We start from the raw sequence: 14,974 nt of genomic DNA on the forward strand, positions 1-14,974 counted from the left end.
TTATGTTATTTGTATCATTAAGCTTGTGAACAATGATCATCATTAGAATGTTTTTTTTTGTTTTTTTTACCTTTTTGCACTGATCCCAATGGGCGTTTCATTTTTGATCTGCTGAAAACTGTTGAGAAGGAACACAATTCAAACAAATCATTGTCATTACATTTTTGCTTATTTTCTAGGTTTCTACATTTCATTTGTCTTTTACAATGAAAGACCTTCTGAATACACAAACTCTTCGAAATAAGTGATGGCATAGCAAAACCCAGCATTCTGATAAATGATTTTGACAAGTCTAATTAGTTGTTTAATTGAACAACGAAATGTACCACTGTAACCAAACAGGCAGCATGCTCCCATCAGACGCAATTTATTCTAGTTCTCCTTTTTTCTTTATTTCAACATTCCAGCCTCATATTTCAATTTTAGTCTCAGCCCATTGTGAATTGTTAGTTATTTAGAGGAGTTAAACGTCAGCTGATAAAGAAATTAATTAAGAACTAAACATCAAGTGTGGTTGCAGCAAGAGCAGGTGGGAGTGGGGTCGCTACTCCACAATAAAAAGTCAAAGACCTGGCAGGCCCAAACATATTGTGAGGGTCTGCTGGGAACGACTGGCGGAACCCTCTGTTTGTTAAATTCCACGCATCTTAAATGTAGCAGACACGGATTATCTGGAATTTTGTTTGACATTTTTTCAAGGCCGCTACTGCCATCTATTGGCCAGGAGTGTTCATGGCAGTATTAAACATCTGGGTACATGGCTGCTCTCAAAGTGTTGGTATTGTCCATTGTCCAGGCGCTTTTTGTGTGCATATATTTGTTAACTTTGTATTCTAAAACTACGGTTAGAAGTAATTCCGACTCCTTATCGGTCCACACGGACGAGGTTGGCGCCATGTTTTTACTTTTTGTGGAAGTGACGACAAGAGAATAACGCTCCTGATTGGATAGAATTTTAATCAGTACCGCCACCCAGAGGTTTGGCAGACTAATTACAACACATTTATACGGTTCGATGTGGATGGATTTTTTTTTTAAAAGACGTAGTGTGGATGAAGTTTTTTCCCCAAACTGAAAGGGTAAGATATTCGGTTTTACAAATACCCGACAACGTGTGTACATGGCCTTATGTCTGTGAAAGGCACTATATAAATAAATTTACTTACTTACTTACTAATATTGAGTGCACGTTTTACAACATCATAAAAGTTTTAAAACATGCAATTGTGATGACACTTCCAGGGCTCCGTAAAAATGCCTGTTTTTACAAATAAAAATGGAATATTTTACAAAAGCACATTTATCTTTAAACCAACACATGACACATGTCACATTAACGTGTTGGTTTACATAATGGATTACTGAACCAATCACTGTTTAGCACTTTTACCCAGAATGCTTTGCAGTCTGTGTTTGTTACAAAACCTCAGAATTAGTGCCTTATTCAACATTAAAAGATATATGTTATATTTTAACTTTGTACAAATGACAGAATTGACATTAATGGAGTTATTCTATCAGTATTTTCAAAAAACCATAAGTTAGTATGACTTTATTTTTCAAGACCTCCGCCTGACCGGAGTGTTGAAATTGATAGGGAGCTGGCCTTATGGCTGCTCTCGGTGTGTCTCTGTGGTGAGAGCGCTGTTGCAAACAAGAGCTTCCAGCAGGGGCAGAATGTTGAAAGAAAAATGATTATGATTAGTAAAGAGTTGATTTCGTGGGTGCTTGCAGGATTTGTCTGTGCTGCTTTCTGCAGGGGGCAGCATGGTCAAACATTCTTGCTTATTCTTTAGGTCTTTTACCGCTTTTGATGCTTTCAAAAGCGATCGTGTTAAAAATCAATTTCAGCTCTTTAGTAACTGCAAATGTCCCATAGACAACACCGGAATTTATCGGTTATCGATTATCTGTAACTTCCGATACATTTTTGGGTGGTTTATCAGTTTATCTTTATCAAAGATAACTTTTCAGTTATCTTATTATCTGTTATCGAAGTTAATTTTTTGGTTATCTTTGCCCACCACTGGCTATGGAGGAGGACTATCGGTCGGCCTCGAAGAGATTCTGGCAAACCGTCCGACGCCAAAGGAGGCGGAAGCAGCTCTCCACCAGCACGGTTTATGGTGCGGGTGGGGAGCTGTTGACCCTGACTGGGGATGTTGTCGGGCGGTGGAAGGAGTACTTCGAGGATCTCCTCAATCCCATCATGACGTCTTCCGAAGAGGAAGCCGAGACTGGGGACTCAGAGGCGGACTCATCCATTACCCAGGCCGAAGTCACCGAGGTGGTTAGAAAGCTCCTCGGTGGCAAGGCTCCTGGGGTGGATGAAGTCCGTTCTGAGTACCTTAAGTCTCTGGATGTTGTGGGGCTGTCTTGGCTGACACGCCTCTGCAACATCACGTGGCGATCGAGGACAGTGCCTCTGGATTGGCAGACCGGGGTGGTGGTCCCTCTGTTTAAGAAGGGGGACCGGAGGGTGTGTTCCAACTATAGGGGGATCACACTCCTCAGCCTCCTCGGTAAGGTCTATTCCAGAGTACTGGAGAGGAGAATTCGACCGATGGTCGAACCTTGGATTCAGGAGGAGCAGTGTGGTTTTCGTCCTGGTCGCCGCACACTGGACCAGCTCTACACGCTCCATCGGGTGCTCGAGGGTTCATGGGAGTTTGTCCAACCAGTCCACATGTGTTTTGTGGACTGGTTGACCCAGACTGAAGACAATAAACCCAGAATATAACAGACATGCAATATGGCACAGTGCAGATGGTGGCAGTAATGAGTCAAGTATGAGCAATTGAGGATTGAGCAATTTAGGTTTTTTTGGGGGGGTTTTTAAATTCAGCTTGGGACTCCGACGAGGGCGGTCGCATCTCCTCCACTCTCCTCCGCTCTCTACTTTAACCTTCAAGTCCCTACTTCAGACTGTGAATTCCTCAAATTATATTGGATACTGGATCTATTGGACTACTATTGGATTAACCATGGAATTGATCAGCTGCTCTCTGAACGCTATTGACACCATTTTTTCTACAAAAAGGTCAGCACCGGGGGATCCTACCTGCCCACATGGAACGTATCCTGCGGGCTATGTTCTCGACCCCTGGAGTTCTCGGCGTGTGGCATGCTTTGCGCCTTCCTCTGTTGAGGACGTCGAGGATTTATTAATTTTTGGTCTTATGGTAGCATGACTGGTACATTTTGGCTTATGTGCTGCCCTGATCTACCGGAAAATTGGCAAGACGGCAGCATCAAGAACCACGGCCCCTCGCTTGTCCATCATGATTAACGAGGTTGGCAAGGCAGTGCATTCTCATACTGCTAGAACTCTTGAACTCAGACGCAGATTGGATGACATATTGGAGCAGATGCGTGCCTTGCAGTTGAAGTGAAGATTTCAGAGGCCGGTGAATATTCTTAATTCATAATTGGGAATATTCTTAATTCATAATTGGGATTTGGTTGTTCAAGTGGAACTGTTAAAAGTGTTTTTCACTGCTCAAACCACAACATTACAGGCTTATCAAACCTGAAGGTCAAATTGCCTGACTGTTTTCCTGAATTTTTTTGGCCTGGGGAACATTTGGCTGTTTCTTATCTCAACTCAGAAAGACAATTAACTGTTTTTCACAAGACTGAAGCATGCTCCATTAGCTCCCCCACCCCTCCTACCCCCCCATCAAACTCCCCCCACTCCAGCGTCTGCTGAAGTCATTCCTTTCCCCTTCTGCGGGGGTGGTGCAGTTTTAGCTGCAGCTGGCCTCCGTTTTTTCCCCCCAAGCTGACGGCGGCGCATCTCAGGGTTGCTGCGTGGCCTTCACCCACTTGCCTCAATTCTGATAACAGACGTCTTCAAACTTAGTGCACATAAACAATGTCAAATGTGTATGTGTCGTCTTTAATTCTGACGTGTGCCATTATTACGGTTAACAAGTAATAACTGTGGACTAACTGCTGTCTGAGGTAACTGGAGTGTAGACATAATTTCTCCACTGTGAGATCAATAACGTATATCTCATCTCAAGTATCTGGCAACAGAGTGCGAGAAATTTAGGATTTTTTTTTTTAAAATGTGGTACCCCCATGGTGCATTTTGAGCACAATGTTAGCAATAAATAAAACAAAAGTTCATATTTGCTCACAAAAATTGTTGTATTTTACATATTTACACAGAGTGAGGATAGTGGTAGCGGGAAAAAATTGTACTTTTAATTTTTTCCCCCCACACTGTGGGACACAGGCCACAGTGCCACACTGGCAGAACCATTTATGAACATTAATACACAAATGTGCAATTTATTCTTGCAAGACAGAAGGTATGTAGTGCTTCCCGATCAGCATTCAACATCCTACTCAAATCCAACCGATAACTTCTATCAGGAAGGGCCGACCACCAAAACAACACGAAGACAGACAAGAACGAACGACAAGTGGTAAAGGCAATAACTGTGAAGTGAGACACAGAGGAGAAAGGGCCTCAACCATACAACCTACCAGGACAAACAACCACACATGAACAAACAGTGACAGCAGCAGTCTATTGTCTAATTAGTGAGCATCCATACCCTAATCTAGGACACCAGAGTGTTAATCCCCTTGAGAGCACCCAAAACCAAATTGTGGTGACGGCCACAAACACGCGACCATCCACACACAGAGACCCAGGTCACAGCTAAATATTTGATCACTACTGTGGCTGGTGTGTTGGGCCAAGATTAAAGTACAGAACCTTACCATATGACATGGACCACTCCGGCTGGCTGCGAGCAACAACGGCAATGGACCCAGGATGTGGGGCCCAAGGAGAAACCAGGATAAAAGGGCAGCGGAAGGGCACAGGGGCCAGGAAGGGCAGTCCCCAGAGCCACCGGGGCAGACGACGAACCAACAAGGGTGCGGCCCGGCGGCGCCAGAACACATCCCCCCACGGAGCCACGTGGAGCAGCCCCATACCCAAGGGAAGCACACAGGGCGCCAGCAGAGCCCACCAATAGGGGGGAACCCCAGAACCACACCAACAGGGCCACAGCCCCCAAAGGCGGGAGCGAGCGGCGGCAAGGACGGGGGGCAAAGGAGCCACTGCAACCAAATCCAAAACACGGGCAGGGACCACCGAGTCATACGAGGGCGGGGCCCGGCCCCCAGACAAGCCAACCCCACATGCCACACTCATCCTACCTACCAACCCCACCATAGTTGTTATAATTAATTTCCCTTGCTGTGTGCGACCCCCTAAGGGAGCAAAGATAAAGTGTTGCATTAAAAGCAGGGCGGTGGCAGATTGCTGTGGGAGGCCGCGGTACACCGCTGCACCACAGCCTGCCCTGCAAACACACTACCGTCTAGTGACCCCGACTCTAAATTAGTGAAGGTGTTAACTAAATGTGTAGAAAGAAAGTGTGTACATTAAAATTGCAGGGCAGGAGTGGCAGATGGAGATCGCAGTGAAAGGCTGCAGTGCACAGCTGCACCACAGACTGCCCTGCAAACCCACCCCCAACACCTGACCGCAAAACTCTATGAACCCTATAATGTGCTACTTACAACCCAGTATGATGCGTGTGCAGGTACTAACCTGGTGAAGTGCATTAAAAGGGTGTGACATGTGAGGCCCAACCCCAAACAGCAGGCGGAAGGAGAGGCGTGGCACAGGGAGTGGCCACATACGCTGCTTATTTCCATTCTAACAACTTTCCATTGATGACATAGAAGTCAGCCCACAGTTGGGACACAATTACACAAAATTTGAAAATGCATAGCAGTGCATGTTAAACTGATTGAACAATATTCAATTAAGTCTATTAGAACTGATATTCAATAGTTGAAAAAATGTGTCATTCATAGCTGTTTAGATTCAAAACAATGATATTCTAGATGATATGTCATGAGGTTAAAAAAAAGAAGAAGCCGCGGCAGGAGGCAGAGTCAGGCTGAAGCGTGCACACCGGAGCGCAGCGCCTCTGCCCGGAGAGGGTCAGCGGCCGTGACAGGTCATTATCAGGTTCCACGCATTCCCAGAGAAACAGCGGGTAATGGCAGCAGTGCGACGAAAGGCAGCACAAGGTGACATCGTCCTGGAGGAGAGGAAAATCTCATTCTACCACAACCTGTCTGCGATGGTGGTGAGGAAGCGTAAATCATTTGCAGCAGCGAAACAACGTCTACGTGAAATCGGTGCAGATTACACCATGTTGTTCCCGGCGAAGCTAAAAGTAATGTTCAATGGTACGCAGAAGATTTTTCTCTCATCAGCAGAGGTCCTCTCCTACGCATCCAGCGTAACTGACCAGGGCTGAAGGAGAAATCACTGGACACAGACTGGTGGGTTTTGTTTGTTACAGGTTTAACTCTGTTGTATCTGATATACTTATTATAGCCTGTTTTATGTTCTATACCACTGTCACAACCCGCCATGCCTGAAACCCCCTTTGACTAATAAGTTACTCCGATATGTTTATTCAGGGCATGCAGCTTCCCACAGACAGTATGCCATCTAATTTGCTAGTTTTGCACCCAGGTTTGGTGTGTTACAGGACAGCAATCCCCACATAACTTGGGGAAAGCCCCTTTCGATTTAGTTTTATCATTTTACATGCTTTATATGTTAATATTCAGTGTTTTTGTTCTATTTAGCTCAGCCTTGATCCACTTTTGTGTTTATACATTAAGATATGTACCACTCAAGTTTTATTATTATTTTTTTTTTATTTCAAAGGTCATACATTTATAATTTATAAGTATGTTTTGGTAAATGTCACCTGGTAAGATTAGATTCTGTTCTTGGAATGTAAGAGGTTTACAGAAAAGAATTAAGCAAAGAAAAGTTTTTGCTACACTCAAAAGAGGGAAAATTGATATAGCACTACTCCAAGAAACCCGTCTTGATGATGTTGAGCATCAGAAGCTTAAACATGGTTGGGTTAATCAGGTATATTTTGCTTCCTTTACAACAAGTAGTAGAGGTGTTATAATACTTATTAACAAGAGAATTGCTTTTCAATTACAATCTTGCAAAAAGGACCAGTATGGAAGATATGTGATTATTAATGGTACTCTCCAGGGTGAAAAAGTTACTATAATGAATATATACTGCCCTCCAAATTACACCCCACATTTTTTGTCAAAGGCCTTTATGGAGTTTTCAGAATTGTCTAACCGATTAGCCTTAATGGGCGTGGATTTTAACTGCTTACTTCGGCCCACAGTAGACCGACATCCTTCTCGTAGCTCTCCCCTAACCGATCAAGAAGTGCCGTCTCTGCTATTTGTAGGGAGATGGGCCAGGCAGATGTATGGAGAACTCTCCATCCAAATGATAAAGAATTTACCTTCTATTCTCCACCACATAAGTGTCACACTTGAATTGATTACTTTGAATTCAGCACATCACCTCCTGTGAAATAGGAAACATTGTGGTAAGTGACCATGCAATGTTAAGCCTGGAGCTGCTTACTGACACTACGTATTTCTAATAAAAGTAGAAGATGGAGATATGATGTTCGTCTTTTAAAAGATGAAAAATTTATATCATACATGACTCGTGAATTTAAAATATTTTTTGATATTAACTCAAATACCAATGATAACCCCTCTTTACTTTGGGAGATGTCTAAGGCATTTATTAGGGGTCTAACTATTGGCTACGCAGCTGCCAAAAAATGGAAGCAAATGGAGCAACAACAAAATCTCGAAAAAGAATTATATAATATAAAAAATGTGTTAGCCACATCTTTAGATCCACATTTATTGCTGAAAAAAATGTGCATTACAAGCTGCTCTGGATGCCTTGTTAACACAACAAGCTAAAACTGCTACACTTTTCTCTAGACAGAGATTATATGAATCTGATAACAAACCAACTAAATATTTATCATTTCTAACCAAAGCCCCTAATGATCCACAAACCATTACTTCTATAGTTGACTCTGATAATATGCAAATTAACCATTTATTTAAGGAATTCTATGAACAATTATACAAATCAAACCTACGACCGGGAGCCTCTGATGTTATGGAATTGTTCTTATCTGAGTTCACTCTTCCCACTATATCTGATGCTCAAAGAGCCATGTTGAATGCTCCTATTACTAAAGAGGAGGAACTCCTAGCACTTAAAAAACTACAATCAGGGAAGACTCCCGGAACAGATGGAATATCATGTGACTTTTACAAAGAGTTCCACCATATATTATTAGACCCCTTTATCTCTATGTTGGATCATTTATTTACCACATGGTTCATTCCTTGAACTTTAAGGGAAGCTGATATCACACATCCAGATCCATAAAAAAGGTAAAAACCCTGAACATTGCTCCAGTTACTGACCCATTGCTCTTTTAAATCAAGATCTTAAATTATTATCTAAAATTTTGGCGCTGCGCTTAGAAAAAGTTTTACCTTATATTGTTAAAGAAGATCAGACAGGTTTTATCAAGGGGAGAAGTTCAAGCCACAATATTCGAAGGCTTTTAAACATAACTATTTGTCAGGCACGAGATGAGGACAGTTTGGTCATCTCTTTAGATGCGGAGAAGGCCTTCGACTGTGTCCAATGGCCTTATCGCTTCGCATCTTGCAAACATTTGATTTGGAGGACACATTCATTAGATGGATTAAATTATTATACAGTAACCCTATGGCCTCTGTAATTACTAATGGCTACAGATCGCAGGCCTTCTCACTTCATCGTTCAACTCGACAGGGCTGCCCATCGAGTCTGGATCTTTTTGCTCTAGCAGTGGAGCCCTTAGCCGAGACCATAAGACAAGATCCAAACATAACAGGGTTCTGTCATGGCAGACAGCGGCATAAAATTTCCTTGTACGCTGATGACATATTATATATAACTGAGCCCAAATCCTCAATTCCTAGACTGATCGAGCAAATTCAAAGATTTGGAATGTTCTCCGGCTATAAAATAAACTTTTCTAAATCCCTTGCTATGCCAATGGGCAGCCTTCAAGAAAGAACTAACACATTAACTTCTTTTCCATTCCAATGGTCATTATCTGGTTTTGTTTACCTTGGTATTCACATCACTCCCATGTTTCATCAAATGTTCAAGGCTAACTTTACACCTCTTTTGGACAATATCAGAAAAGACTTAAATAGGTGGAACGCTCTTCCTTTGTCTTTGCTGGGTAGAGTGGCCATGATCAAAATGAATGTGCTCCCCAGATTACTGTATCCTTTACAAATGATTCCATTACTGATTTCAAACAAAAATATCAAATTACTCAATGGTTGGCTAAGTGAATTTATTTGGCATAAAAGAAAACCACGACTGAAATTCTCAAAACTATTATCCCCCATCTCTGAAGGTGGTCCCGGATTTTAAAATGTATCAGCTGGCATCTAATTTGAGGTTTATAGTTGAATGGGTTAGGGAGAACCGCACATCTGTGTAGCTTAATGTTGAAAAATCACAGACTCAATGTTCTCTTCTTGGTCTTTTGTCCTGTAAAAATGTAAAATCTTCAAGAAATTTGTGCAATAATAACCCCATTATTGTCAATACAGTGAAATGATGGTTTATGGCCAGGCGACTGGAGGAGAAATCTCTTTTAACTCCTTTGCTCTCGCCAATACAAGGGAATCCAGACTTTTTACCAGGTATGATAGACTCAAGTTTTATTGCTTGGGGAAACAAGGGAATTAAAAAGATGTGTGATTTATTTTCTGGACCTACACTGTGTTCATTTAAACAAATTCAAGATAAATATAACCTCCCAAATAGAGACTTTTTTTTAGATACCTGCAAGTTAGAGACTTTATTCATAAGAAAACAACTTTGATGTCTGACGCCAGTCCCTCACCATTAGAAAAATTAATCCTAAACTGTCCTACAAAGAAAATAATTACTTTTTTCTATCGTACATTGACTGAATGTAACTCATCAACTTGATTAGAGGTTAAACAAAAATGGGAATCAGAAATGGGTATAGTCCTTGATGAAGAAAAATTGAGTTCCATCTGTTGTCAGACAAAATATATTTTGGTTTGCAATCATGCCAGATTGCTCCAATTTAAAATAATTCATAGATTGCAAATATCTCCACACAAAAGACATTTGATGAATCCTCAAACCTCACCTTTATGTTTGAAATGTAAATCTGCCACTGGGACATATGCTCATTGTGTTTGGTTTTGTCCTAAAATCCAATTGTACTGGAAGGACATTTTGGTGGACCATAGTTTTGGAATATCCTTACCTTTGGACCCTGTTTCTTTGTTAATGGGATACAGAGCAAAAAGCCTCGGCTCACTTTCTTGTAATAGATTATTTAACATCCTAACATTTGCTGCACGTAAAAATATTTTTCTTACATGGATCAGCAATAAGCCTCCATCCAAAGCCACATGGCACAAACTCATTATTGAACTCTTTCCTCTGGAATACTTGACTTGTCATATTCACCACACTAAAAGCAGCTTTATGGACATATGGACACCGTACCTTCGCTTCACTGACCAATCTGTATCTTCAGTACTGAACAGTGCAATTGTTGATTGCTGATTTTGAACATTCTCACGTTTTTCTGTATTCATTTTTTGTTTATTCATATACATGTATATGTTTATTTATATATATGTATGTATCTTAAGATTTTACTTGAAACCTGGCTGTAATCTAATGGTATGGATCAAGGTTTTGCTGTGTTTGTTAAGATGTTAAAATGTTAAAAATGTTAAATGTTAAATTGTTAAAATGTTAAAAAGCAAATAAACATATTTGGGGGAAAAAAGAAAAAAGAAGCCATTTTAACATTGCATGTCAGTGTTGCTATATCTTGTATCACAGAGAATGAAATAGCTTAGATTTAACTCAGCTATTACTGAGCCAATATGACACCCGACCCGACTGGGTACCCAATCAACACTTAGAATTTAACTGTTTCATTGTAATTTTAAGTTGTTCACAGTCATTTCCAGGTTGCTCACAGTAAAATCAGGTCGCATTCAGCGAGTGAGCAACCAGCTTTTAAAACACTGGCAAGACATGGAAAACACATGATCCATCTTTCACAGAAAACCTGGTATCAATGGGAAAACTATCACTTTATGAACAGAAGAAATTTGAGAAATAATATTGTCAACCAAAACAAAGCAAATTTGGCAGCAGATTGACTCATTGCCACCAGTTTTCCATCGATTTACAGCAACTTTGTGTTTCACCATTTTGGTGTGGCCACGGAGGCACTGTTTTCCACATGAGGTGTACTTCAAGTGGTCGTGACACTAGATGCATTCCATGATCCCGACCAATTTTAGTGTCCTCATGTAGTCCGAGTAGTGTTGTCAAAGTAACTTTGAAAAGTTACTTTTTTAGTTGTAATGTAACAAATAAGGTAACTAGTAATCTAACTTGGTTACTCTTAAGATTGAGCAATCAGCAAAGTAACTAATACTCAGTACTGAGAAAAGTAACTATTAGTTACTAAAAGTAATTATTAGTTACTTTTCTGAGTACTAAATCTTAAAATAACCAAGTTAGATTATGAGTTACTTTATTTTTACATTCAGCTGCCAACAATATGTCCGCAGATGCTAATGAAGTAACTGTATAAAGTAACTGTAAAATATAACTGTATGAAGTAACTAATGAAGTAACTTTTCAAAGTTACTTTGACAACACTGAGTCCGAGAAATAATTTTTGTGCTCATTTTCATCCAGGCAATGTTAGCAGGCCTTTCCGTATGATCCGGCATTTACAAAAGTAAGATTTCGCCTTTGTGCACATGGAAATGGAATCAAACAAGGCACAATGTCAAGAAATATCTGAGTCCAAATGCTCAAACAATCTGAAAACACTATAGTATGTGGTGCTGTAATGCTTCCACAAAAAAAACAAAAAAAAAAACAAAAACAAAAAAGAAACAGAGAAGACGTGTAATGTGCAGAACTGTAGTTAATCAATATAGCAGCAGAAGGCTAGAACTTTAAAAAGCGGCGCACAGAGTAAATATAAAATCTTTTAATCTCACCTGTTGCCTGCTTTCAGCCAGATTCATCATCATCAGCCTGATGAAAACGATGTCCACATAATGATGTTTGCATAATGCTGACTGTGTCAGTGACCTTGATAACCTTGGCTTGTGTATAGCACACTCTTTATAGTGGTCAAGTACCAAGGGCTCTGTTTTCAAGGGAGGAAAGAAGTTAGTGTGTGTTGTTTTAGTGATTGTTTGATACGTGTTTGTGTAAGGCTAACCTTGGCAGTGACCTTGACCTTGACTTTGATTTGTGTGCAACAGGCCCAATACACAGAGGGCCTCAAGGGGCGGCATATAGTGTGGTTTATAGTTTTGTTTTGTAGTATTTGTATAATGTTGACCTTGGCAATGACATTGTCAATATCCTTTGCAGTGACCTCAAACTGGACCTTGACCCCAACAGGCAAACACCACCATCAGTGCTTATTCAGAAGTGAAAAACACACACCATAAGTTGATTGTGCAGTGATGTGACAGACTCGAAGATTCTTGTATGAGGGATACACCAATTACCTTCACCTTAGCAGAGTAATGACCTTGTTTAAAATACTCACATTCACTTGAGTTTTTCTGACACTTGATGTAGTGACTGGTTAAAGTGGTTAAATGGTGTCTTTCTGATGTTACTGTACTTTATTATGCTGTTGTGTACATGACAGACAGCCAAAGTTAATTCAGTAACCAAGTGTATGCATGACGAACAGCCGGTCATGACGGACTCTAACACATCCATAAATATTAAAAACGAAGAAGAAATAAAAAGCAGGCTTACATGATTGCACCTTCTTCTTTAGACTGAATCCTGGGGAAGGGGGAAAACATGCAGAAAATTACAACTACAAGTTTAAATTTGTGGCAGAAAAATATTAATTGTTAAATGAAAGCTCAGTCACTGAAAATAAAATCATCACAGGGCATGACATACTAAAGGTCTGGATGTGCAAAAATGTCCACATACACCACTTTAGTCTGTATATGACCATCCCCAAAAGTTTCAGTTCTCTTGGCTGCACTGCATAAAAGTCATGTTCATTACAAAATATGTTCCAAATGGCTTGATTTGTTGGCAAAATAGGCCATCAGACAAAATCTTTGGTTGACCAAGACATGTTGGGGAAGACGATTGGAACAACAGTCTTCCCCAACATGTCTTGAGCCTATCTGGCCTCGACAGCTGGGTCCACATCTGGAGAGACAGACAGACAGTGACAGCTGACTCGCCAAGTTGCACTCGACTACAGAAACCAATGAATGGATGGCTGGAGGAAGAGGAAATGGTAAATGGACTACATTTACGAGGTCTGTTAAAAAACTATCTGACCTTTTTATTTTTTGCAAAAACTATATGGATTTGAATCGTGCGCTTGCATCAGCCAAGCTTGAACCTTCGTGCGCATGCATGAGTTTTTTCACGCCTGTCGGTTGCGTCATTCGCCTGTGAGCACGCTTTGAGTGAGCAGTGGTCCACCCCCCCTCGTCGGATTTTTATTGTGAGGAAAATGTCTGAACGATTTGGAGCTTTGCTGCATCAAATTTTTCCAGAAACTGTGAGAGACAGCCAGGTGGAAACCATTCGAAGATTCAGACAGCTTTCTGTGACGATTCCATGGGGAATCACACAGATTAAGGGGTGTTACAACCGGTTTAAAGACGGCGCACAATGGCGGAGGGCACGCCGCGCTCTGAGCGGCGATCGACAGGCTGAAACGACCAGATCATTTCCAAAGTGAACACTGTGTTGATCCGGGATGTTGTCTGACTACTACAGAAATGGCAGAAGAGGTGGACATACCACTTTTTCAGGAGTTTTTGCCATGGAAAGTGGAACGGAGGAATTCACCACGGAGCCGCTAATGGTGCGGGACAAAAGCACCTCCGTGTTGGTCTCACAGGACATGTTGTAACATGCCCAGCTCTTGCACCATTCGTAAGATTCAGACGGCTTTCGGTGGCTTTTCAGTCGTGTGACTATCCGAGAAATTGTGGACGAGCTGGACATGCCACAACATGTCCTGTGAGGCTTCATCACGGCATTGCTTTTGTCCCACGCCATTAGCGGCTCTGTCCTGACGCGCGAATTCCTCCGCACATCTTTTCATGACAAAAACTCCTGTAACAGTGGAATGTGCCAAAAAAGTGGTATGTCCACCTCTTCTGCCATTTCTGTAGTAGTCAGACGACGTCCCGGATCAACACAGCGTTCAGTTTGGAAATGATCTGGTCGTTTCAGCCTGTCGATCGCTGCTCGGAGCACCGTGCGCCCTCTGCCATTGTGCGCCGTCTTTAAACCGGTTGTAACACTATTTAATCTGTGTGATCCCCATAGAATCGTCCCTGAAAACCATCTGAATCTTCCGAATGGTTTCCACCTGGCTGTCTCTCACAGTTTCTGGAAAAAATTTGATGCAGCAAAGCTCCAAATTGTTTAGACATTTTCCTCACAACAAAAATCTGACGAGGGGGGTGGAACAGTGCTCACTCAAAGCGTGCTCACAGGCGAATGACGCAACCGACAGGCGTGAAAAAACTCACGCATGTGCACGAAGGTTCAAGCTTGGCTGATGCAAGCGCACATGATTCAAATCCATATAGTTTTTGCAAAAAATAAAAGGTTGGATAGTTTTCTAACAGACCTCATATATAGCGCTTTTCCATCTGCATCAGACGCTCAAAGCTCTTTACAATTATGCCTCACATTCACACAAACACATACACCGATGTCAGGGTGCTACCATGCAAGGCGCTCACTACACACCGGGAACAACTTGGGGATTAAAGACCTTTCCCAAGGGCCCTTAGTGATTTTCCAGTCAGGCTGGGGTTTGAACCAAGGATCCTCTGCTCTTAAGCCCAAAGCTTAACCAGTAGACCATCACCTCTGTTGGATATTATGTTTCATGGCTAATTTGTTTGTGATATAAATAATAGTATAACTTGCTAATACCCTCAAATACTGCTACTACTACTAATAATAATGATA

General features: G+C 41.4%; 1 protein-coding gene across 2 annotated transcripts in view; it reads right to left on the reverse strand.

Annotated features, from left to right (window-relative positions):
• LOC117508264 (von Willebrand factor A domain-containing protein 5A-like) overlaps nucleotides 1–14,974 on the reverse strand; it is a 142,250-nt gene that overhangs the window by 11,407 nt on the left and 115,869 nt on the right. For both annotated transcript variants that reach the window (XM_034167945.1, XM_034167946.1), the window contains exons 18-19: nucleotides 12,767–12,796; nucleotides 71–118 (exon numbers count right to left, since the gene is read on the reverse strand). In XM_034167945.1, coding sequence (XP_034023836.1) covers nucleotides 71–118; nucleotides 12,767–12,796 — 78 coding nt within the window. The remainder of the gene's footprint in view (nucleotides 1–70; nucleotides 119–12,766; nucleotides 12,797–14,974) is intronic.

This window comes from Thalassophryne amazonica, chromosome 4, assembly GCF_902500255.1.
Source record: "Thalassophryne amazonica chromosome 4, fThaAma1.1, whole genome shotgun sequence".
Classification (NCBI taxonomy): domain Eukaryota; kingdom Metazoa; phylum Chordata; class Actinopteri; order Batrachoidiformes; family Batrachoididae; genus Thalassophryne; species Thalassophryne amazonica.